General features: G+C 39.5%; 1 protein-coding gene across 3 annotated transcripts in view; it reads right to left on the reverse strand.

Annotated features, from left to right (window-relative positions):
* Positions 1-21,482, reverse strand: part of LOC141438917 (dopamine receptor 2-like) — a 158,587-nt gene that overhangs the window by 42,568 nt on the left and 94,537 nt on the right. For all 3 annotated transcript variants that reach the window (XR_012452531.1, XM_074102981.1, XM_074102980.1), the window contains exon 2: positions 3,746-5,177. Coding sequence is in view for 2 of the 3 variants with exons in the window: in XM_074102981.1 (XP_073959082.1) it covers positions 3,746-5,001 (1,256 nt within the window). In the remaining variant the exon portion in view is untranslated. The remainder of the gene's footprint in view (positions 1-3,745; positions 5,178-21,482) is intronic.

Raw genomic sequence — 21,482 nt, forward strand, 5'->3', positions numbered from 1 at the left:
ACTAAATGACAATCTCCTTACAGGACAGAAGCTTCATCAAGACATTTCCGAAGTTCTTTTAAAATATCGGCTTCATAAAATCGTTTTTACAGCTGACATCAAAATGATGTATCGCTTCATCAATGTCTGCAAGGAACATCGCGATTTTCAACGAATCCTTTGGCGATTCTCTCCTCTTGATCCTGTACAGGAATACCGCCTGTGCACGGTGACTTTTGGCGTTGCCTCGGCGCCATTTCTGGCCTTACGGACACTTCGTCAATTAGCGATTGACGAAGCAGCCAAGTTTCCACTTGCATCGCAAGTGCTTCTCAACAATGTCTTCGTCGATGACGTCGTAACCGGTGCTGATACACTGGACCAAGCCTTAGTTCTTCAACGTCAGCTCACGTCTATTTGCAAGGCGGGAACGTTCGAACTTCGCAAATGGACTAGCAATAGCTCTGAATTTTTATCTCACGTATTAAACAATAACGATCATCAAGACGACTCCTTAATACTTTCCGCACTTGACACTGACCCTTCAGTAAAAGTACTAGGACTCAAATGGAATCCGAAATCGGATACTTTTACTTATAAGACGGACATACCTACGCGTAGATGTACAAAACGTATCATGCTTGCCGAAATCGCAAAGATTTACGATCCTTTGGGTTTTCTTAGTCCCATTACTTTGTATGTCAAGCATTTAATTCAACTCCTGTGGGTGTCAGGTACGGGATGGGACGAAGCTCCTCCTCAGGGTGTCTGTGATATGTGGTATCAATTTCTTGATGAACTTCCGTTGCTTCAAAATATTTCATTACCTCGTCATGTACTTCCAAGCGTTCATGACGTGCAACTTCATGGTTTTTCGGATGCCTCCGAGAAGGCGTATTCTGCCTGCGTATATATTCGTGTTACTGACTCGGACGGTATCATTACTTCCCATCTTCTTCTTAGCAAGACAAAGGTTGCGCCTTTGAAACGCCTATCGGTTCCACGCCTGGAACTGTGCGGTGCTCTGCTTTTATCCAAGCTCATTAAAAAGGTAAACACTGCTTACAGCAATGTCTTATCATTTAATCAAGTATTTGCTTGGTGCGATTCATCAATCACACTTGCTTGGCTTCGTTCTTCCCCGACAAGTGGCGAACTTATGTTTGTAACCGTATCGCGGAAACTACAAGCAACGTGCCTGCCGCACAATGGCATCACGTGCGATCTGCTGACAACCCGCGGACCCCGCGTCCCGAGGGGTTCTTCCTTCACGTTTGGACCTTCAACAATGGTTTCATGGACCCTCCTGGCTCACTAAGCCGCAGCCAGAATGGCCGATGTCTCACATCAATTGTCATACTGACGAAGAACGTCGTAAACACACTCTCGTCACTCATACGAGTGACTCTAATCTCGAGTTTCTTGAAAGGTTTTCTTCATTGCCTAAAATGTTGCGCGTCGTAGCATTAATCTTTCGATTTTATCATAAATGTCGAAAAACGCAATCTTACTCGACTAAGTTTATTACCATTCCAGAGACCAAGCAGGCTCTCAATCGAATAATTTTGATAGTTCAATCGGAGCAGTTTTCAGCCGACATCTCGCGTCTTCAGGACGACGACAGATGTACTAAACGTCTTCAAAAACTTAAACCTTTCATAGATGATGCCGGACTGCTCAGGGTCGGCGGCAGAATAAATCGTGCTAACGTTTCATACGACGCTAGGCATCAAATTATTTTACCAAAACGACATCATTTTACCAACTTACTGATAGATTTTTACCATACGACACATCTGCATGTCGGTCCTCAAACTTTACAATATTTGCTTGCACAGACCTACTGGATCTTATGCGCACGTGACGCAGTTCGTATGCGCACGCGCCGCTGTGTGCGCTGCTTCCGCGCGCGACCGGTTGCGCCGCAGCCGCCGATGGCTCATCTGCCGGCCGCCAGAGTCCGTTCTCTGCGTCCATTTTTACATGTAGGCATAGATTTCGCCGGGCACTTTAATCTTAAATCTAGCAGATTTAAAAATGCTAAGATATTTAAATCTTATGTATGCGTCTTCGTTTGCATGTCAACGAAGGCTATTCACTTGGAACTCGTTCCTGACCTGTCAACCGATTCATTTCTAAACGCGTTACGCCGATTCATTTCTCGTCGAGGGCTCTGTTCAGACATTTATTCTGACAACGGTCGTAATTTCGTCGGATGTGACCGCTATCTATCGGAACTTTACTCTTTTCTCCATAACGAAGCTAACGAAACTTTAATCAATAATCAGCTAACTGACTTGGCCATCACTTGGCATTTCAATCCCCCCTATGCAAGTCATTTCGGGGGTCTGTATGAATCGGCCGTGCGTTCCCTAAAAACGCACTTACATCGTGTCATCGGTACACTAACACTTACACAGGACGAATTTAACACACTACTTTGCCAAATCGAAGCAGTTCTCAATTCGCGACCGCTAAGTAGTTTAAGTAACGATCCCTCAGATCCGTTACCGCTCACACCCGGACATTTCCTCATCGGGCAACCCTTAAACGCACTTCCAGAATTTGACTTTTCTCACGATAATCCTAACCGCCTCGCCAGATGGCAGGTTATTCAGCAAGCTGTCCAACATTTTTGGAAACGCTGGAGTGTAGAGTATCTCCACCAGCTACAACAGCGAAGTAAATGGTTGCACGACGAGACTCGTACACCCCTCCGCGAGGGTTCTGTGGTCGTGTTGATCGACAACACGCTACCGCCGTTGCAGTGGCGTCTAGCACGCGTGCAGCAGCTGCACCCGGGCGAAGATGGTTTTACACGCGTCGTCACTGTACGCATCGGTAATACCGTTACCCGGCGGCCAGTCGTTAAGGTCTGCCCATTGCCTCTTGAGTAGGCTTTCCGTTACTATTTCATTGCATGTTATAGTATTAAGTTAGCATAGTTTCTTAATAAAATAAGCATTATTTTATGGTCGGCGGCATGTTCCGTATTTCTATATATTTACCGTCTAGCTAGCACAAGATGGTCATTTGTTTCCAACTAATTTAATTCAGCTGAATCGATAGCGAGTTTGAATGTAGATACGAACCAAACGCTTTTAAAAAGGAACAACGAAACGCAGCATCTCTAAGACAGTGCTGCCAACATCAAATTTTAACTCTCTTCGAAAACCGCCTTACCGCCGTGTGCGTGCAGCGTCACCGCTCCGCTCAAAAATCAAATTCCAAAAATTCTCAAAAATCTAGCACAAACAAGAAATCAGTGTACTCAAGGCTTGATATAACGCCTGTGGACGACCAAACACCGGGGGCCCCCAGGAGCAGCGTTCCTGAAACTTCGGTGAGTGTCTTCATTTCTCTCTCGCTATCGAAGGAAATTCCCCAACACTAATAAAGAGGAAAATTGTAACAGCGACTTCCTAATGTATTTCCTTACGATTCTTTGTGTCAATCTGGAGGAAAATTACGATGGTTCCTACTCTGTGTCGATCTTACTATGTGATTTTTAATTAAAGATAACATCTAATAATAATGTCTAAAGTTACCTACTTTAAGTAAGAAGAAAAGTACCGTGTGATGTGTAGAATATACCACACACATTACTTAATTAAAACCAACATGTCTTCCTGCTCTTTTTGTTATATAATATGTGGTCCATTGATTCTGCATGTCTCCGCTACACGCTTCCTGAATATAATCGCTTCGCTTTTATGGGATTGAACATCTCTAGAGTGTTAAAATAAGTTGACCGTTTTGAACTTACCTTCTAAAATCTCTACTCCAGCAGGCGTAGATGACCGGATTCATAGAGGAATTAACCCAGCCCAGCCACGTCACGATGACGTTGACGATCTCTTCGTGCGCGATGCACGCCGAACAGATCCCCGACAAAAGGTTCACCACAAAAAACGGAAGCCAGCACACTATGAACACACCCATCACTATACCCAGTGTCTTTGCTGCCTTCTTCTCTTTCGCAAACTTGGCCAACTTGCGTGATAAAGAAAAGTTTTTGGGCAAGTGTTTGCCGTGGGTCGTGACGTTGGTGAGTCGCGTGGACGAGCGCGACATGCCGTTGTTCTGCAGCGCTGTCAGCGGCTCCTGGTCCGCTTCTTCGGGCGTGCAGGCGCCGTGGCACGCGTCGCTGCGCTGGCGCATCGTGCCGCCGCGGTGGATTCGCAGCGTCAACTCCAACTCACCACTCGGCCGCATTATCGACTTAGTGCCGATCTTCAACGACCGCGTCTGAATAGTCGCCGCACGATATATGCGATAATAAGTGAACACCATCACGAATAGTGGCAAATAAAAGGATATTGTCGATGAGAATATGATATAACCTAAGTTTTCCGTGAATGGACACTTGTAATCCGGCACTTCCTCTAATCGCACTGCGCGCCACCACGCGATCGCGGGAAAGGATATTGCCCCGGAACACACCCAAACGGCCGCTATAAGGAAAGCGGCCTTCCGTCCGCTCATTCTCATTGGATATGTGATAGGGTCGGTGATCGCCCAATAGCGGTCTAGTGAGATCACACACAGGTTGAGTATAGACGCCGTGCTGAATAAAACGTCTAATGACCGCCACACGTCACACCAATCGACTCCAAAGAACCAGGTGTGTTCTAGCACTTCATACATTGCCGAGAATGGCATTACAACTAAGCCGACCAAGCAGTCTGCTACCGCGAGCGATGTAACGAAATAGTTGGTTGAAGTGTGCAAGTATCGTTCTCGTACTACTGCGAGTATGACGAGCATGTTGCCGAACACTGTGGTGAGGGAGAAAAGGAGGAGGAAGGTGACAAGGAGTGCTCGGTCTTGGAGCAACTTGATGTAGTCGTTCCAGTGTTCGGCGGAGTCAGAAGTGGAGTTGAATTCTGTGGCGTTGTCGAGACTGGCATTGAACTCGAGCCCCGCGTTGAAGACGGCCGCGACCAACGCGTACTCCGGCCCTCTCAGCGATACCTCCAGTTGGCCTCTAGCCACCAGTATTTCCGGTACGGTGACATTCATATTTTTCCAATAATTATTTGCTAGCTAGGACCATGGTAGGTGTTTATGTTTTCCTTGTGTCGCCCGCAGCCATTTCGAGATTACGTTCTTGGCAGACATTGTATTTGCGTATCCGAATTTCTGGCACATATTTCGTTGGCATATTTGTTTTGCCTGCAGCGACTTCTGGCCACGCTCTGAAACAAACGAAAAAGTAAAATGAGTATTACACTGTTTACAAAGATTTTTATGACATGGTAGAAAACGACCGAGTGGTTCACCTAAATGGTAAGTAGGTAAACACCACCAATTACTACTATGGGCAATACCGGAAGATTGCATATGCGTAGTTTACAGGACTAAGACAGAATCCCTCTAGTGTCGCAACTACAACGTTGTTTTGCTCTTCACACCGGAAGAGTGAAAGAGTTTTTGTTATGAAAAAATGACTTTCTGACAAGTTTCTAGCGGCGCATTCTTCTTGGCAATGATGGTCTTTTCGAAAGCGCTGGTAGTTTAAAAAATGACGTGTAAAAGTGCCCATTGCGGCCTATTTACTGAATAAATCATTTGAATTTTGAATTTTGGAACAAAAGAGCACAAACACTGCTGCTTGGCGGCAGAATTAGCGAGTAAGATGAGGGCGGTGGATCGCTAATCGCTACCACGGACGGATCTTGCACAAGGGTTTATTTCCCGCAAATTCCTTTACGCAATGATAAAAAACTAGTGCTATTCTAAAATAATTTAAAGTATAATCAGAGACTCAGAACTTCGAACAAATTAAACATTTTTAGTGTTTCAATCAATCAAGTTTAAGATGAAATGTGTCGCTCAAATGGATTGTTTTCGTGACGTTGCAGCGTGTTCTGGGTCGTTACACTTTTAACAATCCGTACCTTCGGCGGAGCCGGTGGTTTTATGCGGGAATGAAAAAAGTTTGAGCGTTCGAAACGGATAAGTACATTAAAATTTTCATGTAACTCAACCAGATTGCTCTACTTATCGGTTGGTTTTACAATGGTGAACGTAGTTATAGATATGGGTTCCGCGATGGAAAGCTGACAAGCAATTTATACACATATTTACATTTAAAGAAATTTCATTAGTGAAGTTTTTCTACTTCTCCGTTATGAAAAAAAATGTTTTCCAGTCTATTGAATAGCGAATTCGGGCATGGAAATTTAATACTTTTTTCTTTGATTAAGTATTGAAAACATAGTACATTTCACCTAATTCTAACTAATTGAACAAGGCTCGGCGACTCAATCAAGCCTTGCATCTTGGTTGTGTTGGAACACAACGTTATTAGTTCTAAGCTTGACCATAACATGCCAGGATAATTTAAGTCATGCTTCAAAATTAGTCACTCCCTGCGTCAAGGTCCTTCATTGTAATGGTGTGGTTACTGCCATTATATGGGGGTACTTTTTGCACGTGTGCCAAGTAAATCACGTCATCACAGCCGTGTAATTGGTTTGACTACATGAAGTAAACCTTAACTTTGTACCTTGATTGTGTTAAAACACAACTTCTTTAGTTCAGATCTTGACCAAAACCCACCAGGCAAATTTACGTCACGCTCCAAAATTAGTCAATACCTACGCAAAGGGTCTTCAATGCATTCACACGTATGCCAAGTACATTGCGTCATCACAGCTATGTCTCCTTGGTGGTCCAGGCCATAAATAACGTAAGCTTGGCGGCCCGTAGTAAGCTTTGGCTTAGTACCTTTTTGTGTTGAAAAATGCCTTAGTTCCAATCTTGATCAAAACCGACCAGGCTAATTTACATCACGCTCCAAAGTTAGTCATTATCTACGCAAAGCGTCTTCAATGCATTCGTACGCATGCCAAGTAAATCGCATCATTACAGCCGTGTGTCCTTGATGGATCGGGTCATATAAAAATAGCAAAGACTTGACGACTCGAAGTAAGTTTTGGTTTGGCATCATGAATATGGTGAAACATAACGTCTTTAGTTCCGACCTTGACCAAAAGCTACCAGGCAAATTTATGTCACGCACGCTCCAAAATTAGTCATTACCTACGCAAAGGGTCTTCAATGCATTCGTACGTATGCCAAGTAAATCGCGTCATCACAGCCGTGTGTCCTTGGTGGGCCGGGCCATAAATAGCGCTTAGTGAACAGCCGGCGAGATCAAACGAATTGTGCTCCATGGGCCGTGATCGCCCCGTGCACATGAGGGCCCCACTGATCCGCTATACTACGACCCGGCCCGACTAACTTTATGTTCACGTTGCTTTTCACTTGTTTCACGTATTCACCTGAAATGGTTTTGATAGGTTACGCGTGGAAAGTTTAAAGTAGTTTTATTGTATGTTATTTTGCGATAACTACAAAAGCGTTTGATTTAGGTATTCAACATACTTTCATATTATGACTCTAATTTAATTAAAAAAGTCATCTTCTTCTAGGGTAGTTGTTTGTTATGATAAATATCTTGTCAGTGCAGTCAACTTTACCGTTTTCAAATGTTGACCTAAAGTTGCAATACTTTGTGATAGGAACTGAGTACAATAGTCGTTGTAAGTAAAAGGTAACTGTTTAACATTTAAAATTGAATAAAGATAATTTAATACCGGTACAAAGTATTTTGATGATTTTACCGTTACGTAACGTTACTTATAATGTGAATTTGGTAACGTTAACAAGCCCTGGTACAAAGGGCATTCCTACTGGACACAATGTGCACCAAGTAAGTTTTTATTTGTAAAGTTAATAATAGTAGCGTCGTAGTAAACGTTTTCAGATATCAACAGGAAGTTATTGCGCGGAAACCTTCGCGGAACTCGTTTGAGGCTAGTTAGAGGCTAACTTCGAAAACGTCAACTTACTTACGGGGAATTGTAGGAAAAAGGACTGGTGTAGGTAGTTATGGCTTTTTGTAAAAAAATATAAATGTTTTAGTAACGGAATTATTTTTGACGAAAAAAAAAAAATATTTTTTTCGTCGAAAATAATAAAAAACCGGCCAAGTGCGAGTCGGACTCGCGCACCGAGGGTTCCGTACAAATATTTTTATTATTTGGTGTAAATAAAAATGTATGCTTTTCTCAATTTTTCCTTTATCTGTGCTTTTAAAAGGTTGCTTCGTACCAAATTTCAAGATTCTGAGTTCACGGGAAGTACCCTGAAGGTTTTGATTCCCTTGCGAGTGTCGAAAATTTGCAGTATAAACGGCTGTATCTTTTGATTGCGTTGGCAAAGTTTGATTTTTTCACAGCTCCAAGGGACAGTAGACCTGAGTAGGTATCTAATATGAATTTCAGCTTGAGACCTCCACGCGTTCCTGAGAAAAAGGGTCTTGACAGACAGACGGACAACAAAGTGATACATAAGGGTTCAGTTTTTTTTCTTTTGAGATACGGAACCCTATTTTTTATTTTTTTGGAGTCGGTTTTACTTTTTTGTTAAAAATTTTCTTTTTTTCTCACTTTTTAGTGATTCGTAGCCAAAGTTACATCTCACAACGATTCTATTAAGGCCAAACACGACTTAGTTGCTTTGTTTTATAACAGAGTTCCGTTGCCTACCTTCTGGCTTCAGCATCATATCAGTTCGAAAGAATCATTAACTTAAAGCTTCTTCTTAGTCGCTTATCTAGGTATATTAATCATGATCGTTTATAGACGAGCGAGCATTACTTAGCTTTGATGAGTTCCATTGGTCATCACGGTCTTCTTCATCAGGTCCAGGTTCCAAATGATACTTTCTGAATGTAAATGCTCATCTTAATGCTAAAAATGCAAAAATCGCCATAGTTGTGCCTATAAAATTGAGGTTTGCCCTCGATTTCCCTAGGATCCCATCATCAGATCTTGACTTGGTGACAATGGGACTACCTCAGAAGAATACCCTTTTGATTAAAAAAATTATTTTGAAAATCAGTCAACAATTGACTGAGTAATCGGTGAACATACATAAAAAAAATACAAACATCGGAATATAGAACCTCCTCCCTTTTTGAAGTCGGTTAAAAATTGGTCAAAATTGGTTAAAGTTGGTTGGTAGTTGGGGGTTGAAAAACGTTCTAACCGTTTATATGAAAGAAAAAACTATAACAAAAAATTTAACGACTACAAAAACCCATGAAAATAATTTTCTATTAGCACTTTATATTGGCCCTCATGTTCTGAGAGGAGGCCTGTGCCGAGCAGTGGGACGTATATAGGCTGGGATGATGACTTTATATTGAGATTAAATCACTCCTGCAGGCTCGTGCTGAGGCACCGACTTCAGACTGGTAGAAAATTATTTTCATGGGTTTTTGTAGTCCGTTCAATTTTTTGTTATAATTTTTTTCACGCTTTTTAGTGTAAATACCTAATCTAAGATACAATAGTTCAATATCATCTGCTCGTCACCTTTTACGAAACGTTTTTCGATGCAGAGACGTTCATTATTGAGGAGTCCTGGTGCTTCACCACCCGTTTTACCATATGCATTACGAGAAGCATAAATTGCTTAGCCACTGTGTCAAAGTAATTAAAATTCAACCCATGAAAATTTGTTATTGAGTAGTAACTCCGATGGTCAACTGTGTTCTTCATCATCAGTTCCACTTCACCAAATGATGATATTCAAGAGCAAATGCACGAGTTACTACTAAATATATCCAATTTACTATAGGTGTCCCTACAACATTTAAAGAATTTCCTCGATTTCCTTAAGATCCAATCACCAGATCCTGATTTGGTGTATATGGGACCTAATTGTAGACATCGCCTACAAAGGCGAACGCAAAAAAAAAAATTCAAATCGGTTCATAAATGACGTAGTTCAGAGGTAACAAACATAAAAAAAAAACACAACCGAATTGATAACCTCCTCCTTTTTTGAAGTCGGTTAAAAATATTAGTTCATACTATAGTAGTTATTAGATCATTCTATAATATTGTTTCACGATTGAATTTTAGCCTGACATGCAAAGGTTTTTCGCTACATTGAGCAGTCGTTATAGTCAAGTTAGATAGAGTATTTATGATACTTACATTTAAATTCGTCTGTTAAGATAATTTTGCCGCGTTGCCTGCGTGCAAGGTTTTTCCGCTACTAGACCGATGTAGTTAAAGTGCTCTTAGATAGAACAGGTACTTGTTATAATTATTTGGCCATCGTCGGCCAATTCAAAGAACGCGATTGCATGTTAAATAAGTTTTAGGACAAAAAAATTAATACAAGCTTTTTTTGCTGACTGTAGTTTTTGGTGACTCAACTTGTATTGTCACCCAAAGATTTGATTACAGACAAACAGACAACGGGACAGGTGAAACTAAATAAAAGCTTGTAAAATACATAGATAATATTGGCTAAATATGTGGAACGCACGCAAAGCAGACAAATGTCCTACAGAACGCCAGCAGCAATTCACTTTGCGCCCAGGGAACGTTTTTCCTTCGCTCAATCGGCTAAACTATTAGCGCTCATACGGGCCCGTCACATGCAGAGAAGAATGTCGCAATTCGAGGCGCCACACGGGACTGCTATCAATCAAGGATCCCGGAAGATTAATGACCTGGGATCCCGGGATCCCGGAGTCCCGGCTGAGCCGATAACAAACCACGTAATTAATAGACGGTTCTAATTAGCTCCGAGAACAATGTTGATTATAACTTTCTAACGCGAGGTTAGCCTGATGTTAGTTTTATCGCATATTAGGCAATTTTGTAATGTTAGCATCGCATGAAATTTGATTATTAGGAAACCTTAAAGTTTTTGCTATTTATTAGAACTTTGATTTCAGTTTCTATCAATAAAACGATGATTTTTAGTTTTTATATTTTTTTTATTAGGGCTCCGGAGCCAAAATGGCAAAAGCGGAGCCCTTTTTGTTTCGCCATGTCTGTCTGTCTGTCTGTCCGTCCGTCCGCGGCTTTGCTCAGGGACTATCAATGCTAGAAAGCTGTAATTTTGCACGGATATATATGTAAAGTATGCCGACAAAATGGTACAATAAAAAAGTAAAAAAATTTTTTGGTTAGGGTACCTCCCATAGACGTAAAATGGGGGTGTTTTTTTTTCTCATTCAATCCTATAGTGTGGGGTATCGTCTTTTAAAACCATTAGGGGTTTGCTAAAATTTTTCGATTCAGCGATTTGTTTTCGAAATATTCAACTTTAAAGTGCAAATTTTCATTAAAATCGAGCGTCCCCCCCCCCCTCTAAAATCTAAACCGGTGAGTGGAATTTTTTTTAAAAAATCAGGTTGGTAGTAAGTATATCAAACTTTCAAGGAAAACTATAATTGGCTGGTTTTAAAACTAAGAGGTAAACGAGCAGGGTAGTCACCCGATTTTAAGCTAAACTATCACCGCCACCTAATGTACTTACACTCATTACATTTGTAAGGTTATGGATGCATTCCAGACCTTTCAAGAAAGAAAAGCAAGCCTTCTTTGTAAGGGTAGGGACTAGGAGGTAGTATAAACCGGCCTCTCAAGAGAAAAATGTTTATATTCTTATGGGAAATTCGCTAATTGCAAGAAATACCTACAGCGTGTATTTTTGACACTACCTCAAACTGTAACCAGACGAAGATTTAAGTGCTGTGAACCGATATCAAAACAAAATGTTAGTTTAGAATAAACTACCTCCTATACTATTTTTGAAATATTTTCGAGCAGCAATGCGTACAATAATTTGATATGAGAGAGAAGCGTTCTGTGACAGCTGTCACGTCAACAAATGCGACACGTTTTTAATAAAAACAAAGTAGTATCACGTAGTGATACATTGCGTGCTAATTGATTTTGTAAAGAAAATAATAAGACTAATTTTTTTACTAAAACATAATAAAATGAGATTGTTAGGGTTTTCACTAACTACCCGTAAAGTTTGAGGTAGTATCAAAAATACACGCTGTACATGGCCAGTCCTTTTTAAGCTACAGCTAAAGTTACTCCTAATAATGACGTTAAAATTATATCGAAACCGTAAACCAACTGCCGCCATCGGCATCTGAAATCTCACTTTTACTTGTTCAAACAAATTTCCCTTCCGAGTCATCAGATAAGTTCCAATGGGTAACGGAAAGTACAGTTTTCTGGAGAGTTATGAAATCCATTACTTTCCCCGAGCCCTTCTTATCCGAGTCTTTTCATTTACTCACGGCGACAGTGACAAATCTGTCAGTTTCGGCACCGCCCTGCTTGATTTATTGAGCTTGGAGACCAAAACGATCTAACGAGGATGATGTTTTGTCAGAACTGTCTAGTTTAATGTCACTGTAGTCTGTAGCTGCAGCATTCATTCTAAGAGGAATACATATAGCTAAAGCCAGTTATAGATCTGCAAGAGAAATCGTGCAAGTTGCACGATAACACATAACATTGCGAGCCGTAAAGCCAATAAGTTTGTAGTGGTCCATTGAGCGCTGCAATTTAATTTAACATACACGATTTTTTGTAGGTCTCAACTGGGCTTAAGGCGTTTTAATACATCGCTGCCCCCAGTGAAAAAAAACTATGTATAACAGAAAAAACGCATTGACGATTGACGAAAAAAGCCGACGAAAGCTGATGATATAAAGTTGCGACCAAACCGTTGCTTAAAAAACGGTGACGGTAAGGAATCGCAGTGACGCATCGTATGCGCACCGTTTTTTTGCATGCTTTCCACACCGCTGCTTAAAATACGCAAACGGTGCGGAATCGCAGTGACGGGCCGTAAACGACAAGATTTTTGTTCGCTAAAGTCCTGACGTTTACGGCACGTTACTGCGATTCCGTATTTTAAGCAGCGGTGTGGAGAGCATGCGATAAAAACGGTGGGCATACGGAGCGTCACTGCGATTCCGTGCCGTCACCGTTCTTTAAGCAGCGGTTTGGTCACACCTTAATATAATGATATAACTTTTTAATACTGATATTTCTGTACCTACTGCTATAAGTTTGTGTATTCTTCCAGACCCAATGTTGTAACTTTTAAATTCTCACGATACTGATATGCACACGTTTGTTACATTGCATAGATACTTCTTGAACACAGTTCTCATCATTGAAATGTAATCCTTTTCAAAACTGTAACTGTAAATTACTGTAATATTGTGTAAATTTAATGAAATAAAAAATAAAATATATAAATAAATAATTCATTTTTATGCAATCAATTCGTGCAACGTCTAGTTGCGGACTCCAACCGGTTTTACAGCCAGATATTTAAATCTCGGCATTATTTTTCATTCAAAAGTATAACAAACATTCATATTTACATAAACCCTTACTGTACATTATAAACCGTTGCATTAAAATTAATTTAACGTTAAGAACAATATTTAAATTAAGTAGGCTCGAATGTAAACATTCAAGAAAGCAAGTAGATAGATTATTCCAATGGCCATTTAAATACCACGACCTTTTTAAGCGGAAAAACAACAATGCGAGAAGAAAAGGAAACGGCTGACCCTCGTGCATCAAACGTTATGATCCTTGAACATTGTGTATAAAACAAACGACGCAAGGACACCCGCCAAAATAGGCGATTAACTCTTGAACCCTTAAATTTTTTACCCCACAACATTGACATTGAGTATATGGATACCCATCACTCTTTAAATACTCTCATAGTCATAGTTAAGGTCAATTGTTTTTGGTTGGTGCCTGTTTTTATTATAAACATGAATAAGAGATATAATACGAGTAATGTAGATGTTAAAAAAACCAGTTCAATTAAGGTTTGTGTGCAATAACAGTATTTTGGTATACGTAAGTAAAATAGAAAAGTGTTAATGTATGCTTTGGTAAGAAGCTTGTGTAATGTAGACAGCGTAGAAGTTACGTAGAGCGTCTACGAAAAAGCGTAGCGCGTAGCCTTCCTGCTATGTAAAATAAATATTATTTGCTCTGACCTTTCAAGTCAATGTAGTTATTAGAAATAGATAAAATTCGACTTATCGGAAATACCAACTGAGACATGGATGCACAGAAAAACCAGAAAACCCACGCCCAAAATAGGGTTCCGTAGCCATTACGAAAAAAATTAAGTAATATTTTTCTAAGGATTTCGTATGTTATACGGAATCTTCCAAGTTTAGGTATATTTTATACCTTAGGCTGCCATTTACTCATAAGCTACTAACAATTCCCAAGCAGACTTAGCCGTTATAGTTTTTCTTGAAAGTTTGATATACTTACTACCATACTGAATTTTTAAAAAAAATTCCACCCTCCGGTTTAGATTTTAGAGGGGGAGGAGGACGCTCGATTTTAATGAAAATTTGCACTTTAAAGTTGAATATTTCGCAAACAAATCACTGAATCGTCTGAGCAAACCCCTAATTGGTTTAAAAGACTTATCCAACGATACCCCACACTATAGGGTTGGATGAGAAAAGAAAATCACCCCCACTTTACGTCTATGGGAGATACCTTAAATTTTTTTTTTGAATTTTTTATTGTACCATTTTGTCGGCATAATTTACATATATACTTGTACAAAATTACAGCGTCCTAGCATTGATAGTCCCTGAGCAAAGCCGCGGATGGACGGGCAGACAGACAGACAGACAGACATGGCGAAACTATAAGGGTTCCGTTTTTGCCATTTTGGCTCCGGAACCCTAAAAAGAGACCAGCACTGGGAATCGAACCCAGGTCCTCAGCAATCCGTGCTGCGTGCTATAAACCCCTACACCACTGCTGAATTTGGAGTTGAAACAAAAATACAAAAGACTCGAAAAAAAAACAATCATAATTTGATTGCTTAAAGGAGCGACATCTCTTGTCTGGGTGAGCGGTTAGTTCCGAAAGAAGTTGACGTCTCTCGACGAAACATATGTCGCTAGTGCTGCTGCTTAAGTAGCATAGTAGAAATAAGCAACCTGAGCAATTCCAGTCCAGCAGTGGTGTAGGGGTTGGGTAGGGGCACGCAGCACGGATTGCTGAGGACTTGGGTTCGATTCCCGGTGCTGGTCTCTTTTTGTCCACAAGTGGTGTAGGGGTTATAGCACGCAGCACGGATTGCTGAGGACCTGGGTACGATTCCCAGTGCTGGTCTCTTTTTCTGGTTTTTCTGTGCATCCATGTCTCAGTTTGTATTTTCGAAATGGTTTTACGGGATACCCGTAAAAGTAACAAATTTGGAGTTGAAACAAAAAATACAAAAAGACTCAAAAAAAACCAATCACGAAATTCGACTTGTAAATTTTGAAGATAACTTACGTCAAATTTACATATGAACTTTGTAAGGTAGAGGTCAAATTTACACGTTGTAACGTGTAAATTATTAGTTAGTTAGTTAGTTATTTTTGAACATGAAATTACCATGAGTCACTCATTTTACACTCAATCATTTTTTTTTTGTCTCACGTGCAGGGAGGTGGCGCGCAGTGTGCGTGTTGCAACAGCCGTCGAGTCGCGTTGCTCCCAGGAGAACGGTTACGGATTAGCCCGAAACATGTGGAGCTAAACTCGATTTAAGACGTGAGTTATCCATTTTGTTATCATTCAAAATTACATCTATTAGGTTGATCAAGAAGAAATAGATAAACAACCACTGGATAGTTGAGTAACAAATGTAATTTTAACTTTTCCCTGTTCCCAGACAAGCAATAAAACGAGCCGAGATAGTTGAAGCAGCCTGTCCACGTAACGTTGCGAGTAACGTTGAGTGTAACGTCTCGTGTAACATCCCATTGTGTTTTGATTGATTACGCCCCCACCGACTACAGATTTGCAAGTTTTTTTGGCAAATTACGTTGTTGTCGTTGCGAAATGTTACGCCTGAATAACATTATTATATTAGTATAGCTATATGTTTTGCCAATCCAATTTATGGAAAGTGTAAACAAACCGATTTCATCAAAATTCTTTCTGGGTCGAATCACTTGCACATTTATCTATAATTTGTGTTTTTTAACTAGACGTCTAATCACTTTTTTCACCAAAATTCACTTGAATTCAATGTTTAATTTTAATTAGAAAAATCTTCGTCAAAATCTGACGTTATTTCTTGAATGAAACTCGTGTATGATCTGTAGTAGCATAGACTATCGTAGAGATAGTAGAAAATTTGACATTTAAAAAATCGATTAATACTCGATTGAATAAGCGATTATTATTTATTTACATTAAAATAAAAAAATGTTACTGCTTTTATAATTGAATAAACAGTGTTTGGAATTGAATGAAGTATAAAATAAAATAAACAAAAATTCTTTGATCTATTCAATTAATAAATTAATCGATTTACTGAACAGATTAATTATTTTGCAATAGGTTCTAGGTTTTCACGTCATTAAATGTCTGTGGTCGGGTTAATGGCGTCTTTGTTTACCCTTCCTTGTAATTGGATTGACATTAACCATACTAATAGGTTTTCAGTTTATATGTCCAATATTAGATTTAGAGAAAAGCGTTTTTAAAAAATGTAGAGGCTATAGAGCCGATTAATTGTTATTAATGAATGAGTATTCCGTAATATAACTAATAGTGATAGCTACAAAAATGAGATTTGATTACGATGCTTTTAATTGATTCGTCTGTTTCATTTATGTATTGTAAAAATGTGTTAAAGCTCGATTGGCTACATACAAAATTCTTCGTAACGTTATTATTTACAATAAATACACATTGTATATATACAATTCTACTACTTATGGTTTAGTGAATATCATCATATTGTTCCACCACTAGGGAACGCCGTCGTGTTAACATTGTCATTAGCAAATTATATATTTATATACAAGCACAAACATTTCTCCTATTTGCACATCTTTGCATCCCAGGCTTTAAAAATAAGGATCATGATGGCCAAAACAATATAATAATAATACAAGTATACACCAAAGCACCAAAAATCAGTCCAGGCCATGTTCCATAAATAATACTTACAAAACGATTTACGAAACTATTTGTGCTTGGATTTTTGTATCTACCTACACCAACTGTCTTCAAGAGCTATTTGTCACGCTATTGCCATATCATGAATTACATAAAATTCAACCTTCGTCGCGAAATGTCTTTTGCATTAATCAAACTCAAGTAATATTCAACAAATTGCATCCAACTTCAAAAAAAGTACTTAGACGATAATGTCACACCGCCAAACACCGCAGCTATATTTTACAGGTACTTAATCAAATATTAACGTACCACCGAGTCAAACTTAATTGCTACAATTGTAATTAGTAGACTCGAACCGGCGCATAATGCGAGGCTTGGCTCCCCGCAAATGGAAGTAAATTAAGTTAGACACAATAAATGCCACGGGCCACGTACAAGTACTTCTTACATCAGTGTTAAGGGGTGGGAGGGGCATTATGCAAAGTACAAAATCCTATTTGCCACGTGCTCCGTCGCCGCCAAAAGCCTAAGCGGCGTAATAAAGTTGTTTATAGGGGCAAAGAGAATGCGCCCCTTCGATACAATCATTTTCATGTAACACGTGTATTTGGAAAGAACATAGTCCCGTCAAAGAGTGTTTTGCGCGATTGTTGCGTAATGCCCGCCCGCCTGCTGCCTGTATTTTGCTACTTTTTCTTGTTTTGTTCTTTCGCACTTTGCAAACGTGCTCGTACTTGATAATACACGTAGTCACATTTAAATGTAAATCTAAGCCTACGTTTTAGCGTTAACATTCAGTCATCAAGCAAAGAAAACTTTAGAAAATTTATGATCATTCCTTCTGCAAGAAACTAATCATGATGAAGATAAAGTTTGCATGCAAGTTTTTGCTAGCTGCGCTGCGCCGACTTGCTAGTGATAAATTAAATCGGATCAATTCCTTTATGAGTTAGTTGGGCACGCCCCGCGATAAACGCTGAGAGTTAACGAGTTCTCAGTTCCAAGAAAACTCCAGTAATTCGTTAAAGCTGACGTCAGGCGCATGCTGAGCGACGCGAATAAATTAGAACGGCAATCGATTCTCCTTCGCGGGATTAAATAAAAACCTCCGCGAATCATCCGATGGCAGAGCTCATTTACGCCTAACCCGCGACTTAACGAGTTTACGAAAACAAAGTTATTTAGGTAATGCATATTAATAAACTCTTTAACTTTTCAAGTATTAAAAGTTACCTCAAAAAGTAATTTAAATAAGGTTTTTTACCGCATCAGAATACTAAAATTGAGGCTATGGTTAGCCCTGATGAAGAAAAAAAAATTCAAAGGCGGGGTAATTAAGATGTAAATTTCGTCAGAAACGGCTCTGAATTTAGAAAACAAGTGCGTTAATGAGATACAACACAATGCTACGTTGAGTAAGCGCGCATGCATTGTTGTGGGGGTTCGTGGAAGGGCGCAGACTGTGTGTCGTCGGCACCGGCAGTAACAGCTTTCTTGAAGGTCATGGCCGCAATCAGAAGCCATGGTGCAACATATCTACCGCTACAGCAGAATACACTATCGGGAAGGAAGTAGCACGCCACGGTTGATAATGGTCAGACGATGATTGATGAGTCCTGCGAGGACGGCTTGATTAAATTAAATGTCATTCGGCAGCGAAAGGTTTCGAATATAGTTAATAATTCTGTGACAGATAAAGCTGACTATCGGAATTACTTCGTTATCAATTATCATGTACTATTGTTCTATTATCTGATGTATTGTGAGTGCAGGTCTCGAGTGGCTGGATTTCGCTGTACTGGCTACTTTGTGGCACAAAGGGGCGATCTTACTGACTTTTATGTATGCGGACTGCTGTGATAGCGCCCGAATCGAATAGCCACATTAATGGCGGGTAGAAGGGTGACGTCGGGAATAAACTTTTGTTTGTTTTGCTTTTACGCGCAGAAGTCTTTGAATTTATTCGGATAAAAATAATTGTCAGTAATTCTTTACTTCATCTACATAATTACCCTATCTTTGGCATTTCCTATGCATTTTTGTTTATATATTTTTTTCTATCATCCTTTGTACCTAGCTCGATGATCATGAACACTTGACACCAAATTGAACTAGTCCCAAAGAAAGCAAAGCTAATATAATTTTTTGTACTATGCAACGGATAACATTCTTAAACATACAGATACATGCTTAAATATATACATATTATCCAAACATCCATGATTCGAGAAGAAACAAATATCTGCCCTGACCGAGGATCGAATCGGGGACCTCAAGCATCGTAGTCAGGTTTCCTAACCACTATCCGGCAGGCAATAATAACAGGCTATCCGGTCAGTAGTAATGGTCTTGATTTAAACTTTACCAACCCAAGTTCTCTCGTGGAAATAATTGGCTCCTATCCGCTAGGATAGAAGCCAATCAATAATATGATGGGATAGGAGGAAGCTATTCTTGCTTCTTTATTTTTAAGCATACTCATCGATCAAGTTCATTTTTATCTTTTTTTACGAACGTGTTACGTCAGTATTAGCAAGAGCTCGTACCTGTGCGTAATTATTAGTACACAATAGGCAAAGTAAGTCGATGAGTCAGCAGCAAATGATCAATGTGCTGCGTTTGACAGGGTTCCTAATTGTTCGCCTGTAACGATCTGAATTGCATCGTCACATGTACGATATCGGCTGCGGAGGTATAACGAGAAATTGATGGCGACGATATATGGCCGAGAACGACGTCTAGTATGTATTTGGAAAGACCCAGAATTAGGTGCTTCAGTGCATTTTATTGCTAAAGAGCTTTCACGTAATTCATTGCAAGAAATATTGTGAAACGATATGTTGTATACATATTGGAACTCTTCATTTTATTTTCTTCTAAAACAACAACGACAATAACTAACTCAACAATGACGACCAGATGGCCTAGTGGTTAGAAAACCTGACTACGAAGGTTGAGGTCCCGGGTTCGATTCCCGTGTCGGGGCAGATATTTGTATGAAAAATACGAATGTTTGTTCTCGGGTCTTGGGTGTTTAATATGTATTTACGTATGTATCTATCTATATAATTATATTTATCCGTTGCTTAGTACCCATAACACGAGCTTTGCTAAGCTTACTTTGGGACTAGGTCAATTGGCGTGAATTGTCCCGTGTTTTTTTTTAACAATGTGTCAGACAACAAGAAAACAAGAGCTTCACTACAGTGGGTTTATTTACATGAACCGTTTTAGTTTCTAGCGTGTTTTACGTGACCTATACGTTCATGCAGAATGTCTGTATTAGAAATATGAAACGGTCAAGCCATTTTTAGCAGTGAATTTATAAATGTTTTCAGTGAAAATGATTTGACCGTGAACAGTAAGTGCTTAACTTAGCACCTTTTGAGATACATATCTAGTCTACATATCACACGTTTTTGTATCCCAAAAGAAATTGGCTTATTTTTTAACAGACTTAAAAAAAAGGAGGAGGTTACTATTCTGTTGTATTTTATGTTTGTTACCTCAGAACTCCGTCATTTATGAACCGATTAGAATTTTTTTTTGCGTTCGTTTAGGAATGCCTTCAATTAGGGCCTAAATTAGGATCTGATGATCGGATCTTAAGGAAATTGAGGGAACTCTTCAAATAAAGAGTTACATTATTAAAAAAATATTATTGTAGGGACACCTATGGTAATTTGGATATATTTAGCAGTAACTCGTGCATTTGCTCTTGAAAATCATAATTTGGTGAAGTGGAACTGATGATGAAGACCGCATTTGACCAACAGAGCTACTACTCAATAACAAGACGTACTTCACGGGTTGAATTTCAATTACTTTAACACAGTTGCTAAGCAATTTATGCTCGTCGTAATGCATATGGTAAAATGGAACGGGTGGTGAAGCGAAGCACCAGGACTCCTCAATAATGAACGTCTCTGCATCAGAAAAAGCAATCTTTCGTAAAAAGTGTCGATCATTTGACATTAAACTATTGTATTTTAGATTATTTACACTAAAAAGCGTGAACGAGACAGCAGGATTGATTGAAGTCTAAAATATCAGTAGGTATGTAAGTGAAGTAGAAGACTATAGGTCCACTCCTGCTGGCTCGTGCTGAGGCACCGACTTCAGAGTGGTAGAAAAATATTTTCATGGTTTTTTTGTAGTCGGTTAAATTTTTGTTATAATTTTTTTTTACGTTTGTTTTTTTTTATAATCTTGGTAAAAGATCAACCTAATGTCCATCCATCCATCCCAGCCTATATACGTCGCACTGCTGAGCACAGGCCTCCCTCTTAGAACAAGGGGGTTGGGCCATAGTTCCCACGCGGGCCTAGTGCGGATTGGGAACTTCACACGCACCATTGAATTGCTTCGCAGGTTTGTACAGGTTTCCTCACGATGTTTTCCTTCACCGCAAAGCTCGTGGTAAATATCAAATGTAACAACGACAAACCTAATGTGTTTGTTAATAATTGCAAATATGAACGTGTGTATCACATACACTAAATAAATTTATTGTTCAATCAAACCTCACAATAAGCGATTGTGTAGATACCGGTGACGTCAATAAAGTTCTAGAATACAATAGCAGACAGAACTAATAAATTTGCTATCTAAAAAGAGCCGCGCCAGTAAATTTGCTATCTAAAAAGAGCCGTGCCAGTAAATTTGCTATCTAAAAAGAGCCGTGCCAGTAAATTTGCT

The sequence above is a fragment of the Choristoneura fumiferana genome, chromosome 20 (assembly GCF_025370935.1).
Source record: "Choristoneura fumiferana chromosome 20, NRCan_CFum_1, whole genome shotgun sequence".
NCBI lineage: Eukaryota > Metazoa > Arthropoda > Insecta > Lepidoptera > Tortricidae > Choristoneura > Choristoneura fumiferana.